The sequence below is a fragment of the Papilio polytes genome, unplaced genomic scaffold (genome assembly GCF_000836215.1).
Source record: "Papilio polytes unplaced genomic scaffold, Ppol_1.0 DF823399.1, whole genome shotgun sequence".
Lineage (NCBI taxonomy): Eukaryota > Metazoa > Arthropoda > Insecta > Lepidoptera > Papilionidae > Papilio > Papilio polytes.
In genome coordinates, this window is record NW_013525805.1 from 773867 (window position 1) to 784732 (window position 10866).

Consider the following 10866-nt stretch of genomic DNA (forward strand, 5'->3'; position numbering starts at 1 on the left):
ATTTAAATACGATTATAATAATTTTTATCTTCATTTATTGTTACAGATTTATTGACACTTACCACATCTCGTTCGTTTACGATATCAGAGAAGAGCGACAAGGAAAAGGAGAAGGAGAAAGAGAAGAAAAAGGACAAGAAACCTGTTGATTTCCACAAGCAGATTATTTACAAATCATCTTCCGGCCTCGAGGTGTCGAACGACCAGTTAACGCAGATGAGCATATTCCAGCGGAAACAGGTATGGGAAATATGGTGTTAAGGCAAATGAGCTATAATTAAATATCTACATCCTAAGTGCATCTTCTAATTATCGTCCAATTCACGTGGCGCGCAAGCTTCTTTAACCATTCTAAAAGTTCAGGCTTAGAAATTTTTAATTCCACACTTAATTCTGCAAGACAGGTTTACTATAGAACCTTCTTTCTGTTCTGTTTTTCTATTGTTCATTTGCACAAAAATATCTTATTCCATATTTCTAACACTGAGGACTTATTATTGGCTGCATACCTACTTTGAATTAGATAGCTGTTGATCTTCCTTAAAAAATTATTAAAAGATGGTCTTAGTCTGGTTATTTTATTTGTCAATGTTAAGTAAATACAAGCACGTGTTTGTCGGGCAGGAGGCGGGCACGGTGGACGTGTGGTGGCTGTACGACGACGGCGGGCTGACGATGCTGCTGCCCTACATCCTGTCGCAGCGCTCCAGCTGGGCCAGCTGCAAGCTGCGCGTCTTCGCGCTCGCCAACAGGCACCACGAGCTCGAGCTGGAGGAGAGAAAGTATACATCACACAACATAATTATTCATACAAACCGGTAGTCGTTCATTACGAAAAAGCAGCAATAAGTTCGTCTACTACATTTTCGCTGAGGGAACTCCAAAGCCAAGTCCACGTCAGTGGCCAATAAATATATTTGGATTCTTACAAAGAATAGGATAGACTATAGTCTTAATCGTCTTCTGCCGTATAGCACTTACGCTGATGGGTCTTATATCATTCATTATTTGGTATCCAGTATGGCGAACTTGCTGGCCAAGTTCCGCATCGACTACTCGTCGCTGACGATGGTGCAGGACATCACGGAGGCGCCGCAGCCGGAGACCAAGCAACTCTTTGACGATATCATCAAGAGCTTCGTCAGTGACAATGGAAGAGAAGGTAATTCATCAACCATTACCGCGATTATCGATAGTTTAAAACCCACGTTGCTTCTATCAAACCATTATCACCTCCTTGACATTTTCGTTACGGAAAATCGTCACATTGTACTTCCTTTTCATGTATCTCTATTAGCCCTCGTATTTCCCTTTCTTGGTAGTAATAATTTTCCTGGAATACATGTTTGAAGGATTCAGATTCAGGATCCACTGTATTTTCCAGAATGCCGTATCAGCGAGTCCGAGCTGTCGACCCTGGCGGAGAAGACCAGCCGCCAGCTGCGGCTGCGCGAGCTGCTGCTGGCCAACTCGCAGGAGGCGCGCCTCGTCGTCATGTCGCTGCCCATGCCTAGGAAGGTGAGGACACATCATAACAATTTAACTCGTTTTCCAAATACGCCGAATGTGACAAAATGATACTCGACGTGTCCAATTTGAAAAGAGTTAGGGGGAAATGTACTTGAAGATTCCTTTAGATGGGAGAGTTACACATTCTTTGGTTCGTGACTCGAGAGTTCAATAAACCATTTATTTAATGAAAAAAAAATAGTTTGAACCGTGAAGTGATTAAGAGCGTGCGCACAACTTAGACTAAACTATCTCACAACTGGTTAGTCGCGCTTTGATTCCTACGAGCTTAAATGGAAGTGTGCGCACTACTAGATTTTTAGTTGTGCAATTGGTTATTCGATAAATTAGTCAAAACCGTGCACTCGCTCTTAAAATTGAATAACTATCAATTAATTATCCTCAGCCATCTTTGCTTTAGAAAAAGCGTTATCACGTTATGTTTTTGTATATGTATTTTCATAGTGTAAACTCATTGTATGCAGGGTTCGATCTCTGCGCCGCTGTACATGGCGTGGCTGGAGGTGATGAGCCGCGGCTTGCCGCCCATGATGTTCGTGCGCGGCAACCACACCTCCGTCCTCACTTTCTACTCGTAACTTTGCAAATATAAACATGGATGAAGGGACATATGTCAGGACCCACCTTTACGTGAACACCTTCCATTACCAAATAAATCACATGTGAAAGAACGCATAAGAATAAATTAATTATTAATTAACACTTTATTTAATTCTCTAATATAAATAAAATGTTAATTTATTTAATTCTAATTAATAATTTGGTTAAGTAGTTCAAAACATTCATTTATGTATTGTATTTAGAATTAGTATTAAGATTAGTAATTTACAAAGAATTAATTATTATTTAGCCTTAGAAACATTATTTGTATCTCTTCATCGATATTTTTTAGTTAGCGAGATTATTTTTTAGTTATTTAACTTAAAATAATTGCAACCAAAGTTAATCTCCACATTACAGTATTGTTTTTAATGGTAATAGTAAATTATTATTTGAATAATATATAAGTTTTTAGTATCTTAGTGTGTAGTTGTATTATGAAGTTATGTGTACTTTCCTCTAAATGGTACTTATTTTTGTTAAGTAATGCAGAAAGTTTAAATAATCCCTAATATCTAAGCAGTATTACCAATTTAAGAGATATAAGATATATTTATACCGGTGCTTACAACCGTAGTATTCCACTGTCGAAAAACGTATCTCATCCCTCTCTTATGTTTCAACAAAAGAACAAGGTATATTTTTTTGTACAGTCAGCTACAGAAATACTATAAAAATATAGTTACAAAACAAGTATGCTCGTCTTCAGATGCGACTTTTTGGTCGAAAGCTTACGGATTACTGATGGTTACGTATACGATTTTTGAACCCAAAAGCGAACTACTAGTTTCTGAAACTTTGTAAATGTATATTTATGCAGTTGACTGTACAGCTGTTTTTTGGGTATCCCACCATTGGAGGAAAAGTTGAGATTACCAGACAAGTGCAATTGTCATCAGCTGTTTAAATTTGTTGATAAAACTGAAACAATTATCTAAAGTTTTGTAAATGTAACATTATGCAGTTGATTGTAAATATATTCGAAAATATTAAAACAGCTCTCAGAAACGTATTTTAAGCCAGAAAAATGTCTTTAGAAATTTTATATTGATAATTGTCACCTTTCTTGCTAAATCACATTCGTTGTTTTTTACCGACTTCCCAAAAGAAGGAGGTACTCAATTCGTCTGTATGTTTTTATTGTTAAATACGTCTTAGGTTTACATCTCTACAGTAACTTCCTAAAGTACAAGGAAAAGTACATTTTACACTTAAATGGCAAACTTAGTTAGCATTTATATAACAAAAATACTTTGATGAGTATCATAGGTATTTATTTTATACTTTTAATACTTACGAGTATAAAGCCAATAAATTTAATTTACATTACAAGTATTAACACATTTGTATAGATTTAGAACAAATCAGTGCTTTAACAAATTAGCCATTTATCAAATATACAACATAACTTATAATGTAAAAAAATTTAGTTTTATTTCCATTATTTATTTAAATAACATTGAGTTTTCCTAAAGGGAAATTTTTAAAAAACGTAATTTTATTAGGATAATACAAATCAATATTTACGTTATTTATTTTTACGCATTTCTGTAAAAAGTTTAGCGCTCACAGCATTATTTATTTACAATTTTCGATCAAGTTTAATATGTACTTTAATATTAAGTAACGACGACGTGACTAACTGTCTTTAACCACAATTACTATAATGATTATCCAGCTATAGGTAAATCGGCAATGCATCTACTGAGGCGAGCACACCCGAACTCTTTTCTCGAAGCGGTTCAAGGCATCAATAATTGTAACAGACATGAAAGACAAATTTATTTTCATAATAAACCTTTATTGCTATAACTGTATTTTACTAATTGAAAGAATAAGGGCTTGTCTCGGCACCGGCTGATAGACGCTCAGATTTAAAAATGACGACACTGTCAGATAAGGGAGCAAAATCCGATATTTCCATCACATATTTTACACGTTGTTATTAGACAATAAACAATTTGGTAGCACACGTCCTAGAATTCATAAAAAATTGAATTGAAAACTGACCTGAAAAAAAAAAATTACCCAAATAAAAAAATTATCACAACTCTTCGTCATTATAAACTTGATTCGTCTTCAGGAGCTTAGCCGATCTCCAACATAAAGACAGAATTCTTAAAAATATAAGGTTACAAGTAAATTGTCAGGAAAAAAAAACATGTAGACGAATTGAGTCCCTCCTTCTTTTGGGAAGTCGGTCAAAAAGAATAAATAACGTCACTTTGATAACTATTTGTCACAACGACAATAACATAATAAATCGAAGATCAAAGATTAACAAAAACAGTAAGGAATCTTAACTTTTAAGAGAGAATCTAAAAATACAGTGCAGTGGGGCCGAACAGGTTTGTGAAGGTTTGTTTGTTGGAAAGTAAAGGAGCAGTACTCTTTTTACGTTCTTTCATACATATTTTATATGAGTAGGGAGCAAACGAGCGACGGAAACACTAAGATGCTCGCATATGGATCTACAACACACGGAATTGCAGATACTGTACCGGCCTTTCCACCTGCGTCTCTTCTATCCAAATCCTTTATCTCTAAACTTGAATCCAACAGAAGTTACGGAGTATCTTCCGCAGATGTAATAACACTTATCCCAACCTCAAGTAATAAACTACGGCATTACAGAAACGATGACATCAATGCACACTTGAGATAGCCAGAAATAACTATCATAAAAGTTAACAAGAATCAGGCGAAAATGTAAACAAAAATTGGAACCTGCGACGTTTGAATGATTGATTGTATTCACCGACCACCGTGTGAAGAACTGTGATGTCAAGACACTTCTTGTGGGATATGATATAGAGTTGTTAAAACTTTACTAGAAAAATAAAAGTTAGTATAAACTCTATGGAGGTCTATTAAATAACTAGTTAATGAAATAAATACACCTAAAAACTTACTTGACAGTACTTTAAGAAAAAAAAATCTAGATCATGTGGTTTTGTGGATTACCAGCCTTTTCGAATTTGGCCAGTGAAATGTGAGCAATAGAATCTTTTTATTTTATTAAAAAACAAATGCAAATTAAACCTCGAAATGCAACACGACAAAAAGAATTGCACTCTAGTTGTGAGTGTTGAAATTTCTTTTACAACTCTGCGTATTTTATAATTCGCGAAATGCAAGGAGATCTTGTAAAAACGGTGTTATGAATCTCAATGTAAGCAGACCAAGTCAGTCAAGCAATGTTTATGAAATAAGTTACCCGTCTCATTGGTTCATTTGTAATATTTTCGACCTTCAATTTTTTTTTAATTTAATTATTTTAGTGCTTAATTATGGAGGTAAACCTTTTGAGTGACTGTCGTAAGTACATTATTATGTAAAAACGTGTTTTTAAAAGTTTTGATAGCGTTTATAGTAGTGAAGTATATTTATTAACTTTAGGAGAAATGGGTCAAATGGAAACCAAGTAAGAAGTAACCAATAATAATTTAGAAAGTCCTATCCCGATTTTAATAAAGGAGATTTTATCACTTGTACAAATATATGTAAATTATTCCTTATGATAATATAGTAATTAGAGCGACGTCTGTATGTGTGTACTAGTGTTTTAGATAAAACCCACGGTAATAGGCACGTATAGTAAATAGGGACATTTTTATTAAACGTCTATGTGTATTTTTGCACACATTAAAAATAGGCAGATGTAAAAAAAAAGTAACCGGGCTTACTTCTTTTAACTTGTTTGATATTCTATATTAAAAAAAAAACTCGTAATTACCGTTCTAATTACAGTTACATACATGACAGTGGACAACTTTTGCCAAAATTAAATTATCGCGATCAGGCGTTGACGGTGTTTGAGAATTAAATGTTTTCTAATTTTTTGTTCTTTGATTAGTGATGCAATGAAATAATCGAATATTGACAAATGTTATCGACTTGGCTCTTACGAATCTGTCAATATCATAATAACTTGACCTAGTGCTAAAATGAAGGTATTTTTAAAAGATCATTTTTTAAAATAAGCAAGCTTTTAAGCTTGCTTTAGAACATATAAACTCATTAACTGAATATTATAAATAAGTTTCAATCTCATATACTTTCAGTTTCCAGAACAGCTTCAAAAATAAAAGAAAATAACATGAATATGGTAGATTTGGAAACTGAGGTAAGAATCTAGTCTTCTAGCCCTACAGCTTTTTGTGGGTCCTGGCTTAAATCAGCAACATTACATTCTTCTCCAATTTTCTATGCAAACTTTTTTCGTAGTCTCGCTTTACGCCATCTATCCACCCAACCTGTGGTTTCCTTCAACTTGACTACCTTCGGTATTACTGGCTGTAACGAACTTAGTATATAATCTATTTTAGAATTAATTGATAGTCCAATTCTTTAAGTTGAATATGGAAATGTCAACGTTAACTAATTTTCAGGTGAAAGAAGATGCTGAAACATTGAGAAAGGGCAACCCAACGCCTGAGTTAACAACTTACGGTGGCATCAAATTAGGATGGATTCAGGTTTGTTACATTTTATTTCTAGTACATATATCGCGTAATATGAGAAGGGGCTAAAGAAATTTAAATAAACTAGCTTTCGCCCGCGAAACCCACCGCAATTTAAAAACACAAAAGCAAGTAGCCTATGTCTCCTTCCGTATTATCCTGTACATATTATGAAATTTCATCGAAATCTATTTAGTTGAGGTGTGGGCGTACGAAAAGAAATGTCCTTTTAACTTATTGCTGATATCCATATGCAGCGGTCCCTCCCATGTTTTAATAAAATGAGGCGACCGATTCCTATTTTCCACTAAAGATTTTAATCTATTTAGGGCGTGTTAATACCTTGTCTCCTGAACATCTGGGGCGTGATGCTATTTCTACGCATCTCGTGGATAGTGGCGCAGGCGGGTATAGCGTTGACAATACTTATAGTGATGCTGTCAGCGCTCGTGTGCGTCCTTACCACGCTCTCGCTCAGCGCCATCTGCACCAACGGACAGGTGCAAGGAGGTTAGAAAAAATAACGCTAACATCTCTATATGTTTGTAAAAGTCACAATAATATATCACTTAGACTAGATATAAAAGGTCTTTAAGTTATTCTTGGTGTTCATTTAATATAAAAATATGAGCTTTTGGGACTGGTTGAGTGAGTAAAGGATTTGTAGTGATGTAAGGTAGTGAGTTATTCATACCACAGTCGCCCTCAATCATCAATAACGACGCAGATTGTAGCGAGATGATTTTTTTTTAAATGTTAAGCCTCAATTTGCTCATTTGACAGAGCACTCACTCTACTCTCACTAATATTATCTGGTAATTTCAGGTGGTGTTTACTACCTAGTATCTAGATCACTGGGTGCGGAATTCGGTGCATCTGTGGGCATAATCTTCGCGTGTGCAAATGCGGTTGCTGCCAGTATGAACACTATCGGCTTCTGCGAGTCCCTCAATGAATTAATGAAGTTCCACGGGCTTAAGATAATTGATAACGATGTTAATGATATAAGGATAGTGGGTACAATCGCACTTCTAGTGATGTGCTTGATCTGCGCTGTCGGTATGGACTGGGAGACTAAAACTCAGGTCAGTGACGAAAGTATCCACATAATTTCAGAGCACAAAAACACAGGATTTTAGAAGGATCTAGTGATTCCTTTTTGCATATAATATACTTTTGAATTGCAGTTGTAGGTTCTCTAAAATTATCTGTTTTGACTTCGTTTTTTATACAAAACGTTTTTTTTTACAGAATTTTCTGATAACGGTGATAGTTGTGGCTATCGCTGCGTATGTGACGGGCGCGTTGCTCGGACCCACTACCGCTACACAGCGGGCACAAGGCTTCATCGGCATTAACTGTAACTATTCCCAACTACTTCATTTGTACAACTACAAGAGTCTCTTATTAGATAGTAATACTTTTTACAGTAACAGTATATCATAAAATTAACGTTTACATAAATAACAGTGGAGACAGCTGCGACCAACTTTTGGCCAGACTTTCGCTACAGTGACGGCGTGAATCACAACTTCTTCAGCGTGTTTGCCATGTTCTTTCCCGCGGTTACCGGCGTGCAGGCCGGCGCCAATATCTGTGGAGATTTGAAGGTTTGAAGAATATTTAACAACTCAACAGTCAATCATTCAACACTCCGTGTCTATAAGACTCGTTACTTTCACTAACTCACTAAGGGAACCACTTGAAGTCTCTGGGTGCGGCAGTTACGACACAAGAGAGTGCTATCTTTTTTATAAAGTATAATGATGATACGCCAAACCATAACTAAGGTCGTTTTAGTGCATTATACGTTAAAAAATCAAAGAGCTGCATAATATCTATTTAACTGTGTGAATTTTAGTTGAATGTTTTATTCATCTAGGATCCTGCTACGGCTATCCCTAAGGGCACGTTCCTAGCGTTGTCTATATCGTTCGCGAGCTATTTGGGGATGTCGGTGCTATGCGGCACGGGGACGCTGCGCGACGCCAGCGGCAACCTCCTGGACTTAAACAATAATCCTCTGGATGCCTGCAAACCAAATTGCTTGTATGGACTTCATAATACTTATTCGGTATGTTATTTTCAATGAAATATAACTGTAACAACTTATACCAAAGGGTGGAGGGTCAGGTCAAAAGAGAACTTTGATATTTTTAGACGAAGATTTAAATTAATTAATGATATATGAGATTCTTTGTTTCGATATTAAAGATCTGCTAATATGGTAGTATATTGTTGTTTCTAATTACGTATTAATGACATTTTTTCTTGTATACGATTACCTTTAAGTTAGCGAACAGCATCAAAGAGTGGGCTACTCGTTGTTACTTGTCACCAATTGTGGAATTTTACTAGATAATGCAAATGATGTCACTGTCGAGTTCGTTGATCTACGGCGGGTGCTGGGCAGCGACGCTGTCGACGGCGCTCACCAACCTGCTGTCGGTGCCGCGGCTGATCCAGGCGCTCGGCGTGGACCGCATTTACCCCGGACTTATTTTTTTCTCCAAGCCTTATGGCAAACACGGCGAGCCTTATCGCGGCTATGTCCTTACATTCCTTGTTTCACTTTTGTTCCTTCTTATTGGTAAGTGATTCTATTACTAAGTTCTTACTAAAGGATTCGTTTATTTGTTAAATCTTTAATTTGTTCGAAAACATTTTTTATCAGTGACTTGAGTTTTAAATTTCTTTTTGAATACTTACTCCTTCAATTCTATCATAACTATTCTGGTTTTATCGTTTTTAATATAATTTCTCGTTTCATGTACTTAGCGAATCTGAACACAATAGCGCCTCTGATAACAAACTTCTACCTCGCGTCGTATGCTTTGATCAACTTCTGTACATTCCACGCCGCCTTGATCAAGCCCATCAGTTGGAGGCCTTCATTCAAGGTTTGTCAAATACATGGAAACTTAACATAGACTTTATACTCATAACCTTACATAATTTGCTTACTGTTTCTAAATATCGTGAACGTATATTTTATTGTAACTTTCTATTATATCTTTCAGTTGTCACTTGAATGTAAAATGTAAACTGACCTAATTTTTCGCCTTATGCTTCTGATTTTTGACTACAGAACAATGTAGTTTCGCCGTTGCCTAATTTGCTGTTGTAAATGGTGTAGTACTACAACACTTGGCTGTCGTTCGTGGGCTTCGTGCTGTGCATCGCCATCATGGTGGTGGTCAGCTGGGTGACGGCGCTGGTCACGCTGTTCGTCTTCATTGCGCTCTATCTCTTAGTGCTCTACAGGAACCCTGGTAAGTGTTGCGATTTTAAACGATTAGAAACAACCGATTGTACCTACCTGTACAATTTAAAAAATATATTTTCATATCGCTAATAGTTTTCAATTTTCATTTCAGTTTAAACCCATATCAGAAAGTTAACAATATTTTTTAAGGATAGCTTTAGACATTATAATAGTAATTTAGATATAATTCAAAAAAAGCATTCTGAACTTTGTAGTTCCGCGGTCCTGTTGTCCCTTAAGCGTCAATATTCCGTTAACAGTTTCTATTGTAACATGCTAGAGGGCGTGGAATGGGGCAGTAGTACAGAAGCACACCGCTACATGGAGCTGGTGTGGGCGCTGGTGCAGGCGAGCCGGCCGCACGCCGCGCACGCCGCGCACTCCACGCACTCCGCGCATTCAGCGCAGGCTGCGCACTCGGCTCGCTCGTACCGCCCGCAGCTGTTGCTGCTGGCGGGGCGGCCGCCGGCGCGCGCGCAGCTGCTGCACCTCGCGCATCTCATTACAAAAGTCGGCTCTTTTGTAGTAGTCGCTGATATTACTGAGGTGAGTCATTTTGGTTTCTTGTTCACCTATAGGTACTAATGTACTAAAGGGGAAAGATTTGTATTTTTGGATTTTTGCATGTATTGTATCTACTGAACAATCTACTGGATTTCAAAAATTTTTACACCGTTAAAAAACTGAGTAATATAGGCTATGTTTTTACTCATTTAGTTATTTTAATTTCACCCGAGCGAAGTTGTATTTAATATAATTCCTGTGTAATAATCATCCATCATCAATCCAGTGACCATGCAAACAATAAAATAGGTACTAACTAGTGTAGTCATATTTATTTAATAACTAATAAAATAGTTGTTTTATCTGTTTTCTGATAATAAACAAGAAAACTTCTTTAGAACACATCTCTTACTGTGGCAGTTAACTAAGGAATATTAAATATATGTACATTTCAGACACCATTATCATACGCGGAGAAAACAAGTCGCAAACAGATAGGCGAGT

At 36.4% G+C, this 10866-nt stretch overlaps 2 protein-coding genes across 2 annotated transcripts in view; both read left to right on the forward strand.

Moving 5' to 3' along the window:
• The window catches only part of LOC106104716 (bumetanide-sensitive sodium-(potassium)-chloride cotransporter-like), a 30399-nt gene extending 28131 nt beyond the window's left edge, over positions 1-2268 (forward strand). The window contains exons 15-19 of the mRNA XM_013284845.1: positions 47-240; positions 625-782; positions 1020-1162; positions 1385-1518; positions 1995-2268. Coding sequence (XP_013140299.1) covers positions 47-240; positions 625-782; positions 1020-1162; positions 1385-1518; positions 1995-2108 — 743 coding nt within the window. The 3' untranslated portion in view covers positions 2109-2268. The remainder of the gene's footprint in view (positions 1-46; positions 241-624; positions 783-1019; positions 1163-1384; positions 1519-1994) is intronic.
• A 3074-nt stretch (positions 2269-5342) lies between these two features.
• Positions 5343-10866, forward strand: part of LOC106104717 (bumetanide-sensitive sodium-(potassium)-chloride cotransporter-like) — an 8955-nt gene continuing 3431 nt past the window's right edge. The window contains exons 1-13 of the mRNA XM_013284846.1: positions 5343-5448; positions 6195-6256; positions 6522-6608; positions 6923-7103; positions 7419-7678; positions 7845-7953; positions 8064-8203; positions 8476-8667; positions 8952-9183; positions 9372-9493; positions 9730-9865; positions 10139-10404; positions 10818-10860. Coding sequence (XP_013140300.1) covers positions 5421-5448; positions 6195-6256; positions 6522-6608; positions 6923-7103; positions 7419-7678; positions 7845-7953; positions 8064-8203; positions 8476-8667; positions 8952-9183; positions 9372-9493; positions 9730-9865; positions 10139-10404; positions 10818-10860 — 1858 coding nt within the window. The 5' untranslated portion in view covers positions 5343-5420. The remainder of the gene's footprint in view (positions 5449-6194; positions 6257-6521; positions 6609-6922; positions 7104-7418; positions 7679-7844; positions 7954-8063; positions 8204-8475; positions 8668-8951; positions 9184-9371; positions 9494-9729; positions 9866-10138; positions 10405-10817; positions 10861-10866) is intronic.